The 23,923-nt window shown below is 38.6% G+C and overlaps 1 protein-coding gene across 1 annotated transcript in view; it reads left to right on the top strand.

The window, feature by feature from the left end:
• Positions 1-19,572, top strand: part of PROSER1 (proline and serine rich 1) — a 33,276-nt gene extending 13,704 nt beyond the window's left edge. The window contains exons 2-13 of the mRNA XM_036746820.1: positions 2,710-2,775; positions 5,142-5,210; positions 8,049-8,143; positions 9,320-9,413; positions 9,902-10,012; positions 11,139-11,222; positions 12,062-12,140; positions 12,538-12,633; positions 14,558-14,599; positions 15,318-17,127; positions 17,521-17,671; positions 18,143-19,572. Coding sequence (XP_036602715.1) covers positions 2,710-2,775; positions 5,142-5,210; positions 8,049-8,143; positions 9,320-9,413; positions 9,902-10,012; positions 11,139-11,222; positions 12,062-12,140; positions 12,538-12,633; positions 14,558-14,599; positions 15,318-17,127; positions 17,521-17,671; positions 18,143-18,265 — 2,820 coding nt within the window. The 3' untranslated portion in view covers positions 18,266-19,572. The remainder of the gene's footprint in view (positions 1-2,709; positions 2,776-5,141; positions 5,211-8,048; positions 8,144-9,319; positions 9,414-9,901; positions 10,013-11,138; positions 11,223-12,061; positions 12,141-12,537; positions 12,634-14,557; positions 14,600-15,317; positions 17,128-17,520; positions 17,672-18,142) is intronic.
• Positions 19,573-23,923: the final 4,351 nt, after the last annotated feature.

The raw sequence follows: 23,923 nt of genomic DNA, 5'->3' as shown, positions 1-23,923 counted from the left end.
AACACTTGCTTGATGTTAGATAGACTGACTCAATACAAAATACACAGTTTTTTTTTTTTCCCTTTAGAATCTTACCAACCCTTAATTCAGAGCCCCAAGCCCTCTTGGCTGGCAGCTTCAGCTCTGATTCCTTATCTAACAATTTGCATACCAAAGGAGCCCATTTCCGTCTCCTAGACATAAACATTTTTACCTGAACATAGAACAAAAGCTTTTTTCTCAAACACATACAACATTAGTTAGACATTTCACACAATTTAGAATTCAAATTCAAACCCATTCCCAGTATTAAAAAAAAAAATGCATTTCCTGCCCCACATCTCCTCTGGCAGTTACAAGCCTTCTTTCTGTGAAGCAGTGAAAGGTGTTGAAATACAAATCAACTTACCCTTCCATGAGAGAGAATTTTCCCAAATCTTCCAAATCTCTTTCCCTTCTGGGTAGTGCCTTTCCTCAAAGTACCAGGAGAAACCCATTTTTCCCCACCTGAGTCAAATATTTCAAGAACTCTTTCTGTGGCCATTCCTTTCTACTTTGGTACAGCACGCCAGGGCTGTCCAAGCACTGAGATTAGCAACCATTTTACACAAGACAGGTCACCTTTGTCTCTGGGTTAGAAACCCCACAAATTCCAATCCCCTGGCACTCCGGGGCCAGGTGGCTTGGTTTTTTTCCAAGACCTCACAGCCTTGACTCAGTTCCCCAGTGTCTTCTCAGTGTCCTTAAATTTGCTAGTTGACACTCCTGGGTTGAATAGACAGGACACTGAGGACTTACCGTGGGTCACACAGCGTATGACTGTTCTCAACTGAAATTTCACAGTGGGCCCATTTCCACTCAGCACATAGTGCATTCAATCAAATTTCCCCCTATCACGTTGCTTCTCTGAGTTCCTCTCCTCTGAGTTTGTGAATGTCCAGTGAGACCAGCCCTGCGCTTGGGTGCTCAGCAAGTGGGAGAAATTTCCCATGCGTGTTGGCCAAGCCCCCAATTTGGTGCCTGTCCTCGTGAAGAACACAGATCTTGGTGGGACCTCCAAAACTGTATGGGACAGAATTTTCAAATAATAGGAGAGACATCTTTAGGAGGAGCAAAATGAATTTATTTTACAAACCTTGCAAGATTTGGGCACACCTCCAATATGGAGGAGGTGAGGTAAAAGGGAAAGCTGCTTTAATTTATACTCTTAATGAAAAGATTCCCACCCACCTCTATCCTTTCTCACCATTGACTGGGAGGTGGGCTTACAATCTAGGCACAGAAAAACTAGACAGAGGACTAGGGGACCAAGGTTGATTGGGTCGGTCTGTTCAGATTTTCCCTATCCTGAACTGAACTGCTGGGGGTGGTATCCAAAAGTCTAGGAGAAGAAATGAGGATGGGGGGAAGACCTTCCTGGAGCAGAGAACAAACAGCTCATAGGTAGTCCATTATCTTCCTATTTGGTGCTAACATCTGGGGGGGGGGCACGCCCACAACTCCAGGCCCTGACCTTCCAGAGTCACCACAAGGCCAAATCCCAAGCCTCTCCTACTCCCTCAGACATTCCCTATTTCAGAAATATGAGAAGAGTGTAACCCCTGTGTTTTTACCCTGTGAAGTCTTCACAATTTATCCTTCCCATTTAATCCATGATGTTTTGAATGACTGACAAGACAATGTTGGAGAATTCAGGAGGATAATCATTTAATTACATTACCCTCAGAACTACTCTCGTCCATCTGGTTCCCCCCCTTCTTTTTAATGCTTCCCTCAGGTGACTGAGAGTATGTGACCTATCTCTTTGCCCAAGCTAACACCTCCATTTATGTCTTTGATTTAGACTTTCCATGTGTATTTCTAGGAAAAGTTTAATGATGCAATTGTAGTCATTAGAAACAAATATTCACTAATAGTATTTACTCTATTTGCTAAGGTAGGATAAACTGGTTTTCTGAAAGGTATAAAACACTCTTACAGACAAAAACATTTGGGCATTTTAGTGATTGTTAATTCAAAATTCATTTTACCATAACCATTTAAAACATGGTTTCTGGTTTCCTAGGACAGTCAGTAGAAGCCTGTTTTTAAACTCTTAAGACATCTACCACCTAGCATTTTAAAGTGGGAATTTGCATTCCAACTTTCAGAGAAATGTTTTACAAATCTTCATTGTTAACTGGAGGCTATATGTATTCAAATTCTTAGAATATGCATAAACTCAAATTGTCCTATTTTGATTTGTAAAGGTCATATGATCAGAATTTGAGAGAGAGGTTCTGCTGATAAAACCTTTGGAACTTAACCTGGGCTCCTGGGTTCTAGAGGGCCATCACTGTCAAGCTTAGGGAATAGGTAGAGAAATAGGGAAGGGGCTTTTGTGATGGAATAAGAAGTGGGTAGAAGTCTCAGCAAGGTGATTTCGACTAGATATAATTATGTGTTTCCTATCACAGCCTTTACTTTACAAAAAGTAAAAGGACTGCTGCAGGAGGTGGTGGGTGCCATGCCACCAAAGGTTTTCAGACTGAGGCTGGTTGAACCACACAAAGCACTATATAAATAGTAGTTATTAGTATTATTGTTATATGACCTGCTGCCTCTGTGATCCTGCTGCTCAGTTATATGAAGGAAAACTTGATAATTTACAGGACAATTTTCATGGATGCTTATTATTGTTTTGCTATTTACATGTTTAACAGAACTGTGTTTATGGTGTGTTTTTTTTAGGCCGTTTTGACAGAATACAAATTAAAAGCAATTGAATATGTGCACGGATACTTCTCTAGTGAACAGGTACTGTTCAGTTTTTTTGTTTGTTTTTAGTATTGAAACTGTTTTCATGACAATATTATCATGTAAACGATCGTTATACTTTAGATCACTTGAGCCCCAGATTCATTTACTGCTGTGTTTATTTTTTAAAATTCTTTGTCTTGTTGGGAGATGCCATAATAGGAGCAGCATAATTTATAGTATTAAAATTGATTTCTAAAATAGACACAATAAGAGGGATGGCTTCTATCAATTCCCAGACTTAATCTAATATTTTTAAGCCTAATGACAGTTTAATCACAGTTATCATGTTTATTACTTGAGGGAGTTGCGTAGATGGCAAAAATTATCTGGAAATAGCTAAGGGTTATATTGGTCAATTAGAAAGTATTTGTTAGAGTAATCACGCTTAGGCCACTAATAGAAATACAAATCTGAAATAGCCTTTGATTTGCTTAGCAAAGGAAAATTTCTGGGAAGGAGTAGAGAATATCTATAGATTGAGTTAAGAAAAAGTATTCCAGGAGTAGCCAATGTTGAAACTTGTTTATCTAGCATTTCTCAAGAATTTTTGATATTTTCTGCTCCTTACTTTTGAACTTTAAACCTATGAGAACTTCATTTTGGGTTTTTTTTTTTTAATTGTTAGGGTTGTGTAGGAAGTTAGGGGAAAAGAACTGATTTCAATTTTGAGATTTATTCTCTTTAGTAATTCTGGGGTAACCTTAGATTAGTAATTCTACAAACTCATAACCAAACCTTATTGCTTTAACAGGTTGTCCAGTTTCTTCTTAGAAGAAAGTCCTTTACAAACTTCTTTCTTTTCTAATCAAACTAGTTTTTTAAGCCTTTCAGAAAAGCTTTCTATTTTTTATAGATGTAGACTTTTAAGAAAAACTTCTTTTCTTCCCTATAGATGTATTCTGTTTAGCTGTCATCAAAGACAATTAAGTACTATCTGACTTTTTTCACAGTGTGCTAACACTGGCTGAGTAGTTTACAAGATGAAGGATTTTTATTAAGATGCTAGGTTATGTAGTGTTCTGATTAGGTTCCAGATGACAGCCTTTACTGTACTGACAATGTGACCTTTCTAAAAGGTGTATGTATGCATTCTTACCATCCAAGTACCTAAAAGAATGCATATTTATGATCTCATGTATAAAGTGCCTTCTTCTAAGGAACAAAAAATGCTTCACTAATTTGATTTGTTCAAGCTCTTTCCCCAAGTGGCTGATAAGAATGGGATTATACTGCACAAGAAAATGAGGTGCAGAGAAACCAGATTGTATTGTAAAGTCATGCAGATAGTTGTTGTCAAATTAAGATTAGAACCTGCATTGTTTACTGTTTCTGCATTGTTCCAATTGAACTAGTTATCAAGGTACTCATAGGCTAAAGAGAAGTAGAAGTAAAAGGGGAAGGGGAGTCTGGACCAGGTAATGTTTTGAGGGGAGGGAAGGGAACAAGCATTTATTGAGCACCTACCATGCAAGGCACTGTGCTAAGTGCTTTACAGATATCATCACACAACCCTGGGAGGCAGTTGCTATTATTATCCTTATCTTACAGTTGAGGAAACTGAGGCAGATAGAAATTCAATAACTTGCCCAGGGTCACATAGGCTAGTGAGTATCTGAGGCTGTATTTGACTCCAGGTCTAGCTCTAGCACTCCATCTGTCCTGTACCACCTAGCTGCCTCAACGACAGTTATGATATTGCACTGGTCTCTCTCGATTTAAATTTATATAAACTATCCTGATTTGATGATGAACCCATTTTCAACATTGTTATCACAAAGAGCTTTTTCCCTTCTTCCTGCTCCAAGTGGTATAAGTCTACCCTGCCTTTGCGCACTCCCCACCCCCAAAAAAGTGTAATCTGTGGTGCTTTTTCTCTCCCCTTTTTTGAGAAATACACCTATTGCTTGTGCTTTTTGGGAAATAGACCTTGGTATTAATGCCGTACAGTCTATTTCACTAGTTCAAATTGTGGTACTTGAACCAGACCATTGATTCCAAAATGTCTTTTGTTCCAAAGTCACTTCAGTCTTTGACTAAAACTTTTTTTAACCAGTATTATTATTTGTTTATATGTAGTTTCCACATTCAGTCATTATCAGCTAAAATGTCTTTGCATTCATATGACTAATATTGCATCTCGATAATAAACAACCATTTTTCTTTTGTAATTAGGAACTTTCTGTTATATCCTGTACTTTATTCATACCTTAATCGAACTTGGGATGTTTGACCATGATCCTAGTCTGACAGGGGCAAACAGTAGAAATGGTGTAGAAGTAGTCATAAAACTCACACAGAAAATATTTTCAAAGATAGTAGATTTTGCCTTAGACCCCATGAGTAAAAATTATCCTTTATTTCAGGTAGTTGAATTGCTGAGATACTTTTCTTGGGCTGAACCCCAGTTGAAGGCAGTAAAAGCATTACAACATGTAAGTGTGCACTTTGCCCTCTTTTCTCTTCTTAAAATCTATGACTCAAATGTCTTCTTTGTTATACTATTTTGTCTAGTTATTCCATTGCTTTTTGAATTTCAGCCAGTTTGAAAACTTGTGTATCAGGCAAGATGACTTTAAATTTGTTTGATTCCCATTTTGAAAAAGCTGGCGATTATTCAGAACAATATAAATTACATTTTACAAACCATCTGAAGTCTTAGAATCATGTCACTAGACCTGAAAAGGATGTTAACGGCCATCTGGTTCATTGTATAGAAGAGGAAACTGAAGCTCCAAAATGTACAATAAATTCCCTGAGACTTTATAGCTAACAGTGGCACAGCCTAGACTTAAATTGTGCCCTCTGACTTCAAGTCCAGCATTGCCTTCTATCATGTCACACTTGAGAGTCAGAAAGAATCCTGACCATCATCTAACTTAGCTGTCTATAGGAGACTCTATTGCACCATACTGATCTGGATTCTGGCTCACAGCTTACAGTCTAGGATTGACAGATTTCTAGCAAAGAATGGAGCACCCCTAACAAAGACTGAGCAGAATGTATGTGACAGGTGTGTTGCTAATTTAATCAAAAGAGCTGTAAACTGAAAAGAACAAAGGCATGAGAAGAATTCCTATATGTGCCTCCACTGGTGGATACTAGAGAGAGGACCACAAAGAGATGCTGATGGAAAATATTAGGGTGCAGATCAGAGCAGAGATATATCAAAATGATATGGTCATTGGAGTATACTACAGACCAAGGCAAGTCATGAACCACTTGGACAGAAAGATAATAGATGAGGAGTTTAAGAAATGGATCACAAGCCTGGCCCTGAGGTATGATATAGTAGTTCTAGACATCTGGAATTCTCCATGAAAAACAGAACAATTAATGACTTCTTGATTCACCTTAGGGATAATTTCATGCCTCAAAATGTTATAGAACCAACAAGGGGAAATTCTGTTCTGGACCTGATTCTTCCTTACTGGGGCAGAAGTGATGGAAATTCCATCTATAGTTTATGATATCAAAAGGTTCTGAGGAAAGAGGTGACATTCTTTTGCATTAAAATGTATCAAGGTGATATAAAATGTGTAAGGAGAGATTGAACATGCTCTGAGTTTGAAGACATAAAGGACAATTCCAATAAGAATAAAAATTGGATTGATCTGAAGAGACCTATGGATACACAGGAAAGTTACCAACCAACTTATTTTAAAAGAAATAAATAGAAGATGGAAGCAAGGCCAAGTAAAAAATAAATATGAGGGCATGGTATGGTCCTATAAAAAGAATCAGAAATTCTCTATCCCCAAATGAGCTTAGGCTGGCAAGGGAAACTAAGGATAACATAAAGGTGTGTGGGTGTGGGTGTTATTGGTAGTACAGGGAGGATCCAGGAAGGAATAGGACTTTTGCTTGGAGTGGGTGGGATGATGATATAAACAGTAACAGAAAAATGGAGGAGCTGCCCAGTTCCTATTTTGTTTAAGTTTTCTCTGCAAAGGAGAATGTCTTTCACAATGGAAATTAGAGAACAAAAATGACTAACAGTGACTTGATGCCTAAGATTTAAGGAGATAATAAAAACGCACTTTGCTGCCCTTGATGAATGTAAGTCACTTGAACCAGGAGAACTATGTGTGTGTTCAGGTCCTGAAAGAACTGGCAGAAGTCATTGCTGAGCCACTGTCAGTGATATTTGATAGATCAGAGAAAATGGAGAGGTACCAGATGACTGGGGAACCCCAGGTTAAGAACTCTTGCTCTGAATAAATCTTTGCAGAGTGACTTAAATAACTTTCTGTAGATCTCTTTCTTCCGTTTTCCCCTGTCATTAAATAATCATGAAGCAGGCCTATTGAGATACTCAATTCTTAAATTTATATTTATTAATGTACATAATATATTGTTATATAAGATAATGTGTTAATTATATTATAATACACAATTATAATAATATATTTAAATTTGATAACCTCCTGGTTCTTGATTTCTTGTGTGTACATAGAACCATATTTTCAGAGCTCCAAGAAATCTTAGGGATTATTGAAGTCAAAACATTTTCACTTGACAGTTTAAAAAATTGAGTGTCAGAGAATAGATAGCTTTGCTAGATAACACCGTTTGTTGATCATAAAGCTCATATACTAAAACAAGACATTCTACTCCCTTATCCCCATCCCTATACCCTTCCTCGTCTTGCACATAGAAACTGGAGTCCCTCAGTAGTAAAGGAACTTACCTACTATGTCATACAACTAGTTAGTTAAAATGACACTGGAAACCCAGGTATCTTGACCTCTTAATCCAATGACTTTCTTTTAAACCCTTAGTAGTGAAATTTAGGTAAGTTAATCAGTTAAAATGGAGACAATGAACCAAAAATGGAGCCAGTACTAGAATCATGCAAGTAATTTAAGTTTCTATGTTAATCTGATTTAGCTCTTCAGCTTCTGACATAAAAGACTTGGATCTTTAGATTTTTTTTAAACCTTTATTTTGACTTACTGGTGTTACATTAATATTCCCAACCAAGTTTTTTGTTTGCTTTTTACAGTAATGGCATTTTGACAAAGTTGACAGTGACTTTAACCATAACAAAATCAACAGCATGGGATCGTAAGGGGGCATCATAAGATCAGAAATCCAGGGGTTAAAAGAAGCTTAGAAGTCGTCTAGTGTCGCCCTTTATTTTGCATATTGAAGAAACTGGAACATTCAGAGGCAGACTTAACTTGCCCAGAGTCAGTGTCTGTGCCACTCTGCAAGGCAGAGGATAAATGCTATGACTTGTCTGTTACCTATTTTCTTATTTCTATTACTAGAAAATGGTCGCTGTCCCTGCAGTGAAAGTGGTCAACATCCTCAACTGCTTCACCTTCAGCAAAGATAAGCTGGTTGCTCTTGAACTGTTGGCTTCGTGAGTAATTCTTTGTGTCCTTTTTTGTTTCAGATGAAAAGATTTCAGTTAGCCTATTAAGGAAGTTAGTAAATGTTTCTTTTAATATCCATGAATTTTAAACAGTGCTAAATGATGTTTGGTAAGAAAGAATCATGATTTTATTTTATTTCCTTCTAGGAAAAGCCATCGTACTTATTATGTAGAACACTTTCCACATTAAATCCCCAAACTGAGACCACAAAGCTGGATTGTGAAATTGGCATTGTTCTTGTCTGCATTCTATCAATTAGCCTTTCCTTTTGAATTCTTAATACTGCATGCTGCTGCTTCCCAGAACACTGTGCTAAAAGAAATGACTCTGCTTTATTCTATTACATACAGAGTTCATAGGATAATAGATTCAACCCCCTCTTTTTAGAGAAGAGGAAACTGAAGACCAGAAAGATTAAATGACTTGCTCAAATTCTCTCAGGTAGTACATTGCAGAGCCAAAATACCAGCTTTGGTCACCTGAACCCTGATCCCTCTTTGTCTTGACCATTTCATTTTGCCCTATTAAAGATAAGGTTTTCTATTAAAAAGCAAAGAACTCAAAACTTCATTTTTTGGATTTATAATTTCTTTGAAGTCCTAGACATTTGCTCATTTTAGGTCAGTTCCTTTGTATTTACTGAGGAAATAATAAAGAACTTTGAATTCTTTTAAGCTGAGATGTAGGAAAAGCACTTTGTAAACCATTGAGTGCTATAGAAGAGATAGGAATTGATAGAAATGAAGCATCACCTATTACTACTTCTTAAAAATAAAATTTTATTGTTATCCTTTGTTTTGCACATTGCCTAAATTTTCCCGTGCACCATTCCTCCTCCTCTCATCCAGAAAACCATCCAGTACAACAACAACAACAAAAAATTTTTAAAAGAAGGGAAAAAAATCAGTAAAACTAAGCAATACATCCGTGCACCTCCCATCTCTGCAGAGGAGTGGAGAGTACTTACTCTACCTTTTTCATTCAATTGATCTCAATTATGCAAACCTGCATTTGGTAGTCATAAAATAAAGCTCTTTAAGTTGGATTGAGATATATGTATATATATTCAATCATTTTTCTCCGAAGAAAGATTGTTAATTCCCATAGTATGGTATATTAGAGCTTCAAATAACATAAATGAATTAATTTTATTTTCTTGGTAGGAACATTATTGATGCACAGAATTATCGCCTTATTGAAGATCTTTTTAGGATCAACATGTCTGAAAAGAAGCGGTGTAGGAGAATTCTTGAGCAGGTGATTTTATAGACGTTTTTATTTAAACAAGTACACATCTTTTGGGATTTAATTTAGAGTTCCAAGAAGCAATATAATAAGAGTCCTGGAATTTCAGGCCTAAAAGGGATCTGGGAGATCATCTAGTCTCCCAGTCCCCTGATCTTACAGGTGACGACTGAGACTCACAAAGAAGAAGGAATCTCCCCAACGTCACAGTGCTGTCACTGTCATGTCTTATGAGAAGAAAAATTTAATAATCAAATAAGTAAATGTTTCTACAACAGAATCCTAGATGTCATCATGCAGCTTATCTTTGATGCTCTGTTTTCTTAATTATGAGACATCAGTGTATCATCTCCTTCCACACTATTAGGAATTTGGATTATTATGCCATTTATTAATGAGTTTCTCTGAATGTTTATCACATATTCAGATACTAATTGTTTCATAAGAAGGCTGCGTTTCCAAAGAGTCTCATTTTTATTTTCCTTTTGGCTTTATTGCAGGCTTTAAAGGGAGGTTGTAAAGCTCCGCATGCAATGATATCTTCTTGTGGAATGATTCCTGGCAACCCATATCCTAAAGGGAAACCCAGTCAGATAAATGGAACTTTCCCAGTAAGCAAACTATGATTATATGATTCTCTTGTGGAAGAACAAGCATACAATAATTATAATTTGTAAAGAAAATCTATGGTGGAAAAATGTGTACATGAAGGAGATTCTATTGTGCCATCAGAATTGCAAGTTTATTATTAATGTGCATCCTAGTTGTTCAGAATCTGTGATAATTCAGACCTGGAATTAACTGGTTTCCCTCTGCTTACCTGCCGCTCCCTTCTCCCAACCACCTGTTTTTCATAGATCTTAGAAATTAATTGTTGTTCAATCCTTTCAATCATGTCTAACTTTTTGTGACCCCATTTGAGGTTTTCTTGGCAAAGTGGAGTGGTTTGCCATTTCTTTCTCCAGCTCATTTTACAGATAAGGAATCTGAGGCAAACAATGTTAAGTGACTTGTCCAGAGTCACACAGCTAGTAAGAGTCTAAGGCCAGATAATTAGTAGTATTTTTAAAAAACATTTCAGGGGCCATTTTCTGTTACATAAAATAATTTTAAGTTGCAGAGAGCATTGATAATGGGGGGAATTGGGGAAAGCTTCTTGGAGGAGGTGAGATCTGAGCAGAGCCATGAAGGACTGGTTACAATTCAGGACAGTGTTGATAACTCACATTGGCAGCTGTTGAAAACCATTTCCTAGAGGAGCGGTATATAGCCTGTTGGTTGAAAGAAGACCTACAAGTAAATCAGAGACCCTCACGTATTTAAGGAAAAAGAATATTCTTTTTTGTTGAGTGAAGCTGTATTCAGAAATCAGTGTTAGAGTTGATAAAATGGATATGTGACCCTCACTCTATAGAAAAAAGTGAGCTCCTAATTTTAAGGTGACTTGCTGATGACCACATAGTGTTAGTACTGAGTCCAGCTCCTTGACTCTAAATCTATTGCTCTTTGTAGACCAGACAAAAAAAGTTCTTTGCATATAATCACACCAGGCTTATGATTTCTAGGTCAGTCTCAGAGATAACACTTGAAACTCAGATCTTCTGACTCCCTGCCCAGTATTGTTTTCCTTTTACTATACTACTGTTACCATACAACTAGGCTACTTTTATTATACTACTATACTATCTTCTATGTATAGAATATTATAATCCTGAATAACTAATTTTCTTTTTATAGGGATTCCCTATTAAGAAGGATAATGAAGATTGTACAAATGAAGGCAAAGGAATAGCTGCACGGATACTTGGCCCATGTAAACCAGTATGTATGGAATAGAAAATATAGTTATATTCTTAGGAATCTTGAGATAAAAGAACAGTGTTCTCATAAATTCATTAATTAGATGTGAAAAATCTGTCAGTGCTGGATACCAATTTCATTTTTTGCATCTGGGTATTAGAGTGTCATTTTTTATTATTTCTTTTTTAAAAAGAATTGATAGACTTTGTTTTTTGTCATCTTCCTTTCCAAATATGTCCCTCCTCTTCCTGTCTCCAGAAAGTGTTCCCCTCTAGCAATTAATGAAAAGAGGGGGATGGAAACAGGCCATCCCATTCATCTACACTAACCAAGACATGAACTGAGTCAAACAATGTGTGCTGTGTTCCATACCAAAAGCTTCCTCTGCAAAGAAAGGAGGAAGATGCATCTTCTCTTTTGGGGGGTGGGGAATAAGATTTGTCTGGTGTAATTATACTTTTTTTTCCCTTTTTCTTTCTGTTTACATTGTTGCAATCATAGTATATATTGCCTTCCTGGTTCTGTCATAGGACTTTTTCAAAGAAAAATGTTATGGAACTCTGTGTCTTCAATGACTTAATGGTTAGGAGGTTGACACATAGTATTTAACATTTTTAAGAATCACTAAGTTAAGTGACTTGCTTGAATTAAGTGACAGAAATTTAGAATTAAAACTTAAATCTACACCATTGGTATTGGATAGGCATCCCTACTACTGGGTAGATGAATAGGGAAAAGTGCCTTACAGGATCTGGTATGCATGCTGGGGGACTTTCAGTTTATTTGAACATATTTTTTGCTGTAGTGCATATTTGATTTTCTGTTACAATTGTTACTGAAATTATTCTATCCTTTTCCAGGCTCCTGCAACATACAATCCACATAAACCTGTTCCATATCCTATACCCCCTTGCCGACCTCATGCAACTATTGCACCAAGTAAGATGTCATTTGATTCTGATTTGATTAGTGTGCATATACTATTTAATTTGTTAAATGTTTCATTTATTGAGGTTACTGAAAGTATGTACTCTTGAAAATTAGGAAAAATTGAAAATCTAGTATGTACTCTGGAAAATTTCCAGAAGTATCATAATGAGTTTTTTTTCTCCCATCAGCTATTATATTTTACCATGCCAACTGGAAGCAGTTGTTGTTTATTTTAGTGTTCATATTTTTACCATTATTTAAAATAAGTCCTATCATCTCTGACCATTTGGTCACTGTAATAATGAATACTATTGGAAGTAAGTCAGGTAATATTGTGAGTGAAATTAAATAACACCAAGTTATGTACTTTGAAACAATATCTATTCCTTACGTATTTATGTTTTAGGTGCTTACAATAATGCAGGTTTGGTACCACTGGCCAATGTTATAGCTCCAGGAGTCCCACCTCCACCTCCATATACTCCTAACCCAGTGGCAACAGGTAACAGAGTCTTATTAGATCATTTCTTCAATACACAAAATTATTTTTGATAATTCACAGTTGCATATTTGTGGCATTATGATTTGAAGTGCTTTAAAACAAGCTATCTGAAACTCCTGAAAAATAGCTTATTCCCCCACAATAATTCTTTTGGAAAGTCAGGAGATTGGTGAGGAATAGTGCTAAGATGGAAACGTAAGAGGCTAGAAGATAATGTGAAAAATAAAAAAGTGACATAGAAAGGTGGTCATTAAGTATCAGCATGGCTTTCAAGAACAGATGGTGCCAGACTAATATCATTTCCAAATTGGGCAGGGTTAGTGCCCTTCAGTCTAGTGGATAAGGAATTCTGAACAGAGTGTGCTGAGGACTTCACCAGAGCATCTGAAGCTTCTAATGCTGTCCTTGTGGATGAGGTACAGTGACAGAGAGAGGATAGAGCAGAGGTGTTACACTCATTGCCTGGGACCTGGCCACCAAAATGGCATGGGGAAATGTTGAGCAGCATAAATTAAAATACAGTACAACATAGATAAGGTGAATTGGTGGCATATTGACAGAAAACCACAGTTTTCCATAATGCCACAGTAAGAGTAAGGGGACAGTATTGGACCAGTAACTAGAAAGATTCAGTTGGGGTAAGCAGCTGGATGAATGCTGAGAAATGCTCAGGTATAAGACCATGCGGAGTCACAGGGGCTAGAGCAGAGGGGCCCTTCCCTTAGTCCTGGGTCACTGAGCCCAAAAAAGTGGTTGATGATCCAGATCAAACTAATCTCATCAAGGAAGCTTGAACCCAAATTGCCATCTACTGGGCATGAGTGAGATCTGAAAAGGCCCCAGAGACTATCAATCTAACCCTGTTATTTTATAGATTCAAGGAAGCTAGGGCACTGAAGAATTCAGTTACTTGCCCAGAGTAACCACAGCTACTAAGTGTCTGAAGTGGATATGAATGAATGTATCATTGGAAAAAGCATATATTCATTAAATGTTTATTATATGTAAAGCACTGTGTTATGTGCCGGGGATACAGTTCCTGCTCTCCAGGAACTCACATTCTTGTGGGGGAGATAACACACATGGAAGGTGTTAGCTGCAGATCACATGGAAAGGTCCCATGATCCATAGGGTGCAACAGCAAAGCAAATGGTAATGCCTCTTCTTTTAATGTCATTTCCACTCTTAAAATTATATCATTTTCTAATGTTAAACTATTTGACAGTACCAAGGACTTTGATGGCAAGAACTTTCTTTTCTGGGTCTTCAGTTTGAACCTAGTTCTTCCTGACTCTTCCGCAGGAGACTGCTTTCAGAGTCACTTCTGCCATGTTTTTGTTTTGTTTCATTTTGTTTTAACAGTTGTGGATAATATGGACACGTGTACATTGATGGTACTTTTGACAGGAATCTTGGGTTTTCATAAGTTAACTTCCACTGACTCAGCATTAAGAAAAGGAAATGGGCCAGGGAGAGGGAGCCTCCCTAAGCTCCTAAGAAATTAGGGTCATAGATTTAGAGCTACAGGGGAGATTAGCCTGTCCCAGCAAACTTTCTTAAGTCCTTTCCATCTGGATTTTCAGGACCTTGTATAGTTTTGGCAGTGAAGAGTAAAGATGTGGTGTTGAACGGTGGATCCCAAATGATAATTCTGTTTCAACTATTTTGTTATTAATATCTGAAGCATATTCTTCTGTGGACTAAGAAGGGGCCTGGTCCTTTGTGGATTGAGAAGAACTCTGGATATGTTATAGTGAGTTTAACAGCAGTGTGAACACTGCAGACTAGATGGCACTTGTCCTCCCTTCTTACTCAGTGAATCTGAACTTCCCTTACTTTGAGATATGTGACTCCCATCTCTAATCAATTTGGAAAAAACAGTTCTGTGGAACCTTAAAATCATCTTATGTTTTTTTCTCTGCAGAAAATGAAGAACTTTCTAATCCATCAAAACCCCAAAATCCAAGTAAGTGTTAGATTTACTGAGAGGATAACTACTATGTGTCTTCCTGTTGCGTCCTGCTAATTTTTGTTCACTGACTCTAAAGAGAAACAGTATGATGTAGTGGCCAGAGTCCTGGTCTGGAAATAGAAAGACCTGAATTCAAGGCCTAACTGTGTGACTGTGGACAATGACTTAATATCTTAGTGCCCCCAAGCAGCTCTTAAGACAGATGAATTATTGATCTTGTTAGTGGAGGTAGTTTCTGCTCTCAGTTTCTTACTTGACTGGAATCACAGCTGCAGGACTCACTCCCCAAGGATGCTCCCCCCCACCAAAAAAAATAAACTTACAAAGTATTTTTCTCACAAGAACTCTGAAATAAGGAGTGAAGGAGTCATCCATATTTTTTTAATCGTCATTGATCTGAGGTGCTCAGGGAGATGAAGTGACTCGAGCAGGGTCCCATGCCTAGCAGATGTCAGAGCTGCGAGTTGAGGCCAGCGGTTCCTACTCCTACTCCAGGACACCAGTGTCTTTCCAGCTGTAGTTTGCTGCCTCTTTGTGATCATGATATATGAAAGACACTGTGAGTGTCGGGGGGCGGGGGGGAAGTGATTTTTGTGTTCACGTGCAAAAAAAAAAATCTTAGCAGTTCTAGATTTTAAGTTGTCATTTATTTCTTTAAAAAAATGCATCTTAAATTTCTCTATGTTAATGCTTGTCCTTTATTTCTTTACAGCATTTCCCTCCCACTCAAGTCAGCTTTTTTCTCCTCATTGTTCTAATCCTTCAACACCTGTTGCTACTCCAGTCCCTACCCCATCGCCAGTGAAAGCAGTGAATCATCCATCAGCACCAGCAACTCCAGTCATTTCTGGGATGAACTCGTCCGCCCCTGTTCTTCCAGTGTTCCCAGGGCAGGCCTCTTCAGCAAACCACACGCCTCAGTCATCAATCCCAACATCAACTGTCATCAAAACCCTTTCACTGCCAACAGTTCCTGTTACATCTGTACATAATACAACTTCAGCCCCTATACCCACAGTTTTTCCTGGCCTGACCCCTATGTCAGGTCTTGCAGCTGCTCCTCCTCCTGCCCCACAGGGCTCTGCTACACCTTGTGCTCCTCCTGTTCCCAATGAAGCATTTGCTTCTGCTCCTCCTCCTCCTCCTCCTGCTCCTGCTCCCACTCCCTCTCCCGCTTCTGCTCCTGCTCCTGCTCCTTTTAACAGCCTCCCTTTTCCTCCTACTTCTACAGCTGTTTCTACTAATAATCTTAACCCTGCTCCATTATCATCAGTTTTTGCAGGGCTTCCTTTATCCTTAACACCTACTCCCCAAGTGGTATCTAGTCCAGCTCCCTCTGTAATTGCTGGTGGTCCTGCTACCAGTCTTCCTGGGCTGAATAATCCTATTCTGTCTGTCTTGAAAGGATTTCTGACTTCAAATGATACAGCTTCAATCAACTCTTCTGCTTTGGCTTCATTATCTTCCCTCACTAATCAAAACTCTGAATCTCCTGCTTCATCCATTAACAAATGCTATACACCTTCGGCTACACCTATACCCCAGAGGTCTGCCACTCCCGGAATGGCCATGTTCCCTGGTCTTTCATCGCCTTCCGTGGCCAATCCCAGTTCCACTCCCCCTTCTTTGCCAGCACAATCTCCGTTAGCCACCCCTGCATCATCATCAATAGCACTACCAGTTAGCTGTGGTTCCTCGGCCTCTCTTTTGCATGGTCCCCACCCAGGTAATCCAGAGCTGCAGATTCCAGCTACCCCTGTTGTTACAAGTATTCCTATCATGGTGAAAACTGAGCCCACAAGCCCCACGCCATCAGCTTTCAAAGGCCCACCCCATCCTGCTACTCCGTCTCATAGCACTTTAGGCCTCTCAGCGGCACTAGGTCGTGCATTTACTTCAGCAGCAGCGACAGTGCCAGTTAGTTTATCCACTTGCCTTAATCCAACATTATCAGGTCTCTCCTCCCTGAGTACTCCCCTAAATGGATCTGCACCTCTCTCCTTGACCCCTCATGGTTCCTCCACAGCAATTGCTCCTGTGTTTACGGCTCTTCCTCCTTTCACTTCTCTGACCAATAACTTTCCTCTAGCTGGTAACCCAGCACTTAATCCTTCTGTATCTCTTCCGGGCTCATTAATAGCCACTCCTCCTACGACTGCTTCCTCCACATCAGTCCCCCATCCCAGTTCTACTGCAGCTGTGATCTCAGGGCTTACAGCCTCAGCCCCTGTCTCGGCAGCACCGTTTCCCCTCAACTTGTCTACTGCTGTCCCGTCCCTTTTCTCTGTTCCTCAAGGACCTGTACCATCTTCAAACCCATCCTACCATGGCTTCCCTGTCTCTAACACTCCAACAGTTACTCCTGCACTCCCTTCTTTCCCGGGGTTCCAGGCATCATCTACAGTAGCAGCAGTCGCTCCATTGCCAGCAGCTGCTACAGCTCCATCACCAGCTCCAGTCTTGCCAGGATTTGCATCCGCGTTTAGCTCCAATTTCAACTCTGCACTTGTTGCACAAGCTGGGTATGTTTTCACTTCTGAAATGGCATAAAAGTCTTTATTTCTAACCTTGTATACCCTTAAAAAATAATTTTCAATAAATTATTGGGTGGAAGTCAAATACTCTGCAGCATTTATTTTTTGTGAGCTTATAGTGTACCGTGTATGATCAGAAATGGTTTCTGAACAGCCTTCTTGGACCACTGTTGACATGCTAAGCATAGGGGAACATAGGTACAATGTGTAATTTCACATTTGTAAACTTGGTAATTAGATCCCAGTGTTTTGGTTTGTTGAATTCAGGAAAATCAGAAAGTATGATAAGGTTTAATATTTATATGAAATATATTTGACAAATGTCAGAAATCCAGGTTGTAAACATTTGTGCATGAACTTTTCTTAATTGACTTGTTACAGATTGTCATCTGGACTTCAAGCAGCTGGAAATTCTGTTTTTCCTGGACTTTTGTCACTCCCAGGAATACCTGGGTTTTCCCAGAACCCCTCACAGTCTTCCTTGCAGGAGCTGCAGCACAATGCAGCTGCACAGTCAGCCCTCTTACAGCAGGTAAACCAATCATACTTGTAAGTACTTTAGAATGGTGATGGTTGAGTGCCAAATGTGAAGTCTTAACATTCAGCAGTAAAAACTCTCTTTCTGTGTTTATTATCACTGCTCTCCTACCTAAATTGTAATCGATCTCATTCCACAAACCTTCAGATCATACTGCCCTCCCTAAAATGGCAAGACAGTGTTGGCTGTGTTAATTCGATTATTTTTCCTGTTCTGTGGTTTCTCTATTTTTTAAAAGAATATTTGGATCAATAAACTAGCATTTTTGGTTTTTCTGGAGCTGACACATTCTTCAAAAAATTTCAAGCAATTAAATAAAATTGTCTCAGCTAAACATTTTTTCTGTTTCTTCCTCCCCACTATGCTGTAGGTTTTGTATATTTGCTCAAGTCAAGTGGAAACCTAGTTCTGTTAACAATTATAGCTGGAATGGCTTCTTAAATTAATTCTTACTCTTTGTTTTAGGTACATTCAGCTTCAGCTTTGGAGAGCTATCCAACTCAGCCTGATGGATTTCCTAGTTATCCTTCAGCACCAGGAACCCCATTTTCATTACAGACTGGACTTTCCCAAAGTGGGTGGCAGTGAATATAGTTTTTAAGTGTTTTTTTTTTTCTCCTTTGGAGCAAGACCAAAATAGTTTAAGGACCGTGGTGAACACCCTGGTGAAAAAAAGAAGTTGGGGAGAAGACAGAAAATGAGAGTAAGGATTACTCTGGGAAAATTGTAATGTCTCAGAGTTAAATTGTAGCTGCAGTTTTTCTTTATAGCAGTTTTAAGTGTGGATACTTTCCCATGTAAATAGGACTGACAAACCATATGGGAAACAATATTACACAAGTTTTCTGTATTTATCAGCTCTCACCTTATGAAATTTTGGTATGTGTGATCTGTATAGAAAGAATGGTAAAGAGGAGATTGGATTCTTTACAGCCGAATACAGCCTTAAATCTGCCTGTGATTTCTCTTGACATCAGTAATAGTTGTGCCTAGGGATTAAAGGTTGCATGTGGCCCTTAGGGTTTTTCCCCTTAGTATGCATGAGTAGTTCCTATTAGCATCAATAGGAACTCAGAGTGTATACATGAAGGGGATTTGAGACTCCTTCCTGATACCTTTCCCTCCCCATTCTTTTCCCTGCCCCCAATAGTTTTTAAATACTAATATGAAATGTCTTGCACATACTGCTGAATTAAACTGAAAAAATATATTTTGGGCAAGGAGTAACTAGAAAAATGGTGCTTATTCTTGGTCATTAGAATGACTATTTCAGGTATTTTGAGTAAAATTATACTTCCAGGCATGCTTTCTTACAGAAATACAATTGAATCTGTAATAATTTGCCTTCAGGATATGTTTCTTAACAATAGTGGTGACAGCACTCGTACAAATAGGAACAATTAACTGGCATCTAGGCCATCTCTGTTGTTCCATTGTACTGGAAATCTTCGGTGAATGTTTACAGTCATTGGATTTAGTATTTCTCTTTGAAAGACTTTATGCTTAAATACCGAAAAAAAAATGGTATGGCAACATATAGAAAAGATTTCCTTTGTTAGTGAAATGCAGTGTGCACTCTATTTTAAGTACCTGTGGTAGCGTAACACATGATTGAAAGTCATTTGTTTAAGACAGCTATCTCTCTACCAGATTTTAGAGAAAAATGAGAGAGAATGGTCTCCAATCCTGTGATTTTACAAGTGTGAACTGTAGAAAATCTACTGTAGAACATTTCAGCACCTAGAGGTTTTACTTTTTTAAAGATGGTCTCTGATGGAAGATGTTGCTAATGTATTTTCCTTTAATGGGGGAACAAACTTTTTAAGCCTATTAATAAAATTCCTGTATGATTAGTTTTTAACACAATTTTTAAAATAAAGTTTACAGACATGGCACAAAGTTTTTAGTGATTACTTTTTTCTAGTTTAAAAAATACTTGAATAAATTTTTGGATATTTATATGGATTGGGTAAGTGAAACACTTTCGTTTTATGCTGTATGTTAGATGGTCTATAAAAAATTACCATATAATGTTCTGAATAATGTATTGCCTATCTGAATTGAATTTAATACTTTTAAGTTCATACTATTGAGCATAAATTTAAGCAAGCATTTAAGTATAAAAATGAAATTATTAAATTTTGAACAGTTAAAAAGAGGGGTGTGCTTATGTCTGAAATTATTCACCTTTTAGACTCAATAATATGAAGCCATAGTTATATAACTACTTAACAAGACTGGGGTAAGGGTGGAGAACTTCTTTTGGATCCCATCTTTTCTTAATTATCTTAACTCCATAATTATTTCATTTAAAATGCATATTGCCAGGCACATAATAGTAGCGGCATGGATTTGTACAGCATTTTAGAGAATTATTTAGTGTCATTTTTCAAACACTCCTGTTAGGTAAGCAGGACAGATGTTGCAACCATTTGATAAATTTTGGAAATTGAGGTACTCAGAGGTTTTGGTTTGGTTAAAATCACATTACTAGTAAACCTATTTTGGCATATATTTGACCTAAAGTCTTGTGTCTGGCAAATGTATCTTGGTATTTACTAGTTCTCCGTCTTTCACTTGGCTTGAGGTGTTTAGGAGTAGGATTCCTGGGCCCAGAAGGTGCAGAAAATTTGTCCATTGTGAGGGGTTCTCTTTTTTGAATGTTCATTTCTCTGCTGAAGTTTCTGTGGGTTCCTTGCTGAAAACTTGCTTCTTAATCATCTTGCTTTTCCCTTTCAAAGCCCTCCCCCAGCTCTTCTACTTAACTTTCTTTCTAAGAAACCACAAGAGTTGGATAAGGTTTGCATGCCTCCGAGGGTAAGAGGGACCATTTGGAACTTGGCTGTAGGTGTTCTCCAAGATTAGCTTTAAAGGTCACCTTCAGTCATGACCCTGCTGCCTCCCAGATCATCTTTGTGACTGCTCCTCAGTCTTCTTTGTAGGATCATTTTAGTCTTGCCCCCTAAGTATTGCAACACTGTCTTGGGCCCTCTTCTGTATTCTCTCATGGTAATTTTATCAGCTCCTTTCTCTATACAAATGATTCCAAATCTATATATCCAGTCCTAGTCTGCTGCACTTCTATTCTCCTTTACCAGCTGACGATTAGAAGTTTCCAGGATATCCTATAAGCATTTTAAAATCAAGTTGCCAAAAATAGTCCATTATTTCTGTAGAGGTTACCACCATCCTTCTAGTCACCTGTGTTCACAACTTTAGTCATCCTCACCTCTTCCCTCTTCCTCATACTTTGTACCCAGTTAGCTGCCAAGTTTTGTCAAATCTACCTCCATAACATGTTGAATCCTTCCTTGTTTCCCCACTCATAATAACCACCACCTGTCAAAGCCCTCATCACCTAGACTTTAGCAATAACCGATTTTCTCTCCTGGTTTCAGGTCTCCAGTCCATCCTCTAGGGTGGCTGCTAAATTGATATTCCTGAAGCCTAGGTCTGAAATACTGATCAAGAAGTTTGAGTAGCTCCCAATAGTCTTTAAGATCAAATGTCTAGGTTAGTCATTTAACATCATTTGCAAATTGGCTCCAGCCTTTTTTCTAGGCTCACTCATCTCCATAATCTTGGACTGGCTATCCCTCATGGCTAGAATGCACTTCCTCCTCACCAATGTCTAAAAAGCTTCTTTTGAAGATCAACTTCAAGGCCACCTCCTCCACAAAAGATGAAAGCAATTGTAACTTTTCCCTCTAAGCTAAGACACTAATGAGGTAACTAAATTTATCAACTAAAACAGCAAAATTCAATTCACCATCTGCCCAGTGTATGGGACAGAATTTTTATATAATAGGAGAGACATCTTTAAAAGAAACAAAGTAAATTTATTCTACAAACTTTGCAAGATTTGGGCACACCTCCATAATGGAGGAGGAGAGGTAAAAGGGAACCTGTCCTAATTTATGCTCTTAATGAAAAAGATTCCCTTCTCACCATTGGCTGGGAGGTGGGCTTACAGTCTAGGCGCGAAAACTACACAGAGGACCAAGATTGATCCGGTTCATTCAGGTTTTTTCCCTATCAGAACTCAACTGCCAGGGTGGCGTCTGAATGTCTAGAAGAAGAAATGGGGTGGGGGAAGGAGAGACCCTTCCTGGATCAAAGAACAAATAGCTCACAGGAAGTTCATTATCTTCTAACATCTGAGAGAGAGGGGGAAGGGCACGCCCACAGTTCCAGGCCCTCACCTTCCAAAATCACAAAGCCAAATCAAATCCCAAAATCTCTCCATTAGACATACCCTGTGAAGTCTTCACAATTATCCGTCCCATTCACCAGTGAAACCCCCTTCCCCACCAGCCCCTTCACAAAAAGATCGACAGGCTTGTTTTATGGAAAGTGACTTAACCAGGTCCCTTGCTCCCCTCCTGTAGTCTGCCAGCACCCTTCCCCACCTTCCTTCTATCTACTATTCTGTGGTAACAAGCAACAAAACTCAACTCTGTAAGGAAGAGGTAGACACGGGAAAACTGAAGCATGCTTTTCTCGGGGTGGGGAGGGTGGGGGGGTGGGAGGTGGGAGTGGGTGGGGAGGAGAATGGTGCACCTTGCCTGCTGTTTGGCTGCTGTACTCATCCAGGGAACTAAGGAACAAAGGGAACTGGGAAAGGCACCAAGGGGAGTGTGTGAGGTGCCTTCAGGCCAGAAGGAAAGAGGATAGGCATCCAGTCGAGATCAGTTCTAACTTCTCCCTACTTCCCTGAATGTCACTTGGGATGGAGACAGGCCACTGGAAAGTCAATTCTGTAGTATGAGAAGAGGTTGTTGGGACAACTTTACAATCCAGCTGTCTGGGAGACTACTGTCAAAGGAGAAGTCAGAAATTAAGAGAGGGAAATATAAAGGGAAAAGAAAAACAATTGAAATTGCTGAAGATCTCAATAGGAAGAAAATTCTTTTAACATTGAACACAAGCAGATTAACCAACAAGGAGAATATTAAAAAGAATGGGATATTCCCTCCAGGACATCTAAATGACTCCAAACATCTCTGAAAAACGAATAAATGAATGAATAAATAGATAAAGAAAACAAACCACAGCTCAAGTACCACTTACTAAGGTGTGAAATGTTTCGGAATCCCTTCAACTACTCATGTACTTTCATTCAAACATCCATTATTTAGCTTCTTTGTTTTTATTTTCATTGTATTTATGCTATAGAAACTATTTCTATAGATGTAGAGCTATAGACCTAGAGATTTGTCCATTTTCTCTCCTCTTGCATCTTCTTGCAAGTAGAGATTATTTCATTTATTGTATTTGAATCCCCGCAGCCTAGTACAAAGCCTGGCACCCAGTAGGCATTTAATAAATGTTTATTGGTTGATTATTTCCCATGGGCTACGTGAGAAATTAGAAATGGCATTAAACAAAGCAGGGGAACAGGAGTTGGACAAGGACTAATGAGATACAAAGGAAGTCTAGACTGCAGGCTGCACTATTTCGAGGGTCTTGAAGAAAATTATAAAATATCTGGAAAAGGAAAATTAAATCACAGGGGATTATTCCTGCCAAAAACAAATGGACAAACAAAAACAATAAAAAAAACCAGATCAAGAAATATGAATTATTACCAATCCATAGGGTCATCTAGGCAGCACAGCAGAAAGAGCGCTGGGCTTGGAATCAAGAAGACTCCTTTTCCTGAGTTCAAATCCAGCCTCGGATGCTTAATAGCCATGTGACCCTGGGCTTAACCCTTAACCTTAACCCCACTTAACCCTGTTTGCCTCAGTTTCCTCATCGTAAAAAGAGCTGGAGAAGGAAATGGCAAACCACTCCAGTATCTCTGCTCAGAAAACCTCAAGTAGGGTCACGAAGAGTTGGATAGGACTGAACAATAAACCAATCCATATGCCTCTTTCCACCCCTACAAAATCTTTGAAAGCAATCTACACACATCAAAGAGATCCTAGTGGAAGAGATGACAAGAGAACAGACATGTTTTTATGAGTGACAGTCTTTATCAGAGCACATTGTAACAGTCAGAAGTAATCAAAAGGCAAAAGATAAGGAGCCATAGATAAAATGAGACTGGCTTCATTGGCAGGAGTACCCCCACCTGTGATGTTACGATCAAAGTAGCTGAGGAAAAACTTTTTAACAAAAGGGTAATGGAATTCTGTGGGAGATACTGGTTTTTTCTCACTAGAAGCTTTCAACTGTGGCCTGGAAAATCATTTATTGAGGAGGTTTAGAGAGAATTCTTGCTCTGGCTTAAGGGTACAACTA

This window comes from Trichosurus vulpecula, chromosome 2 (assembly GCF_011100635.1).
Source record: "Trichosurus vulpecula isolate mTriVul1 chromosome 2, mTriVul1.pri, whole genome shotgun sequence".
NCBI classification, from domain to species: domain Eukaryota; kingdom Metazoa; phylum Chordata; class Mammalia; order Diprotodontia; family Phalangeridae; genus Trichosurus; species Trichosurus vulpecula.
The sequence above is the reverse complement of the archived record's forward strand: the minus strand, read 5'-3'. Positions and strand labels throughout refer to the sequence as shown.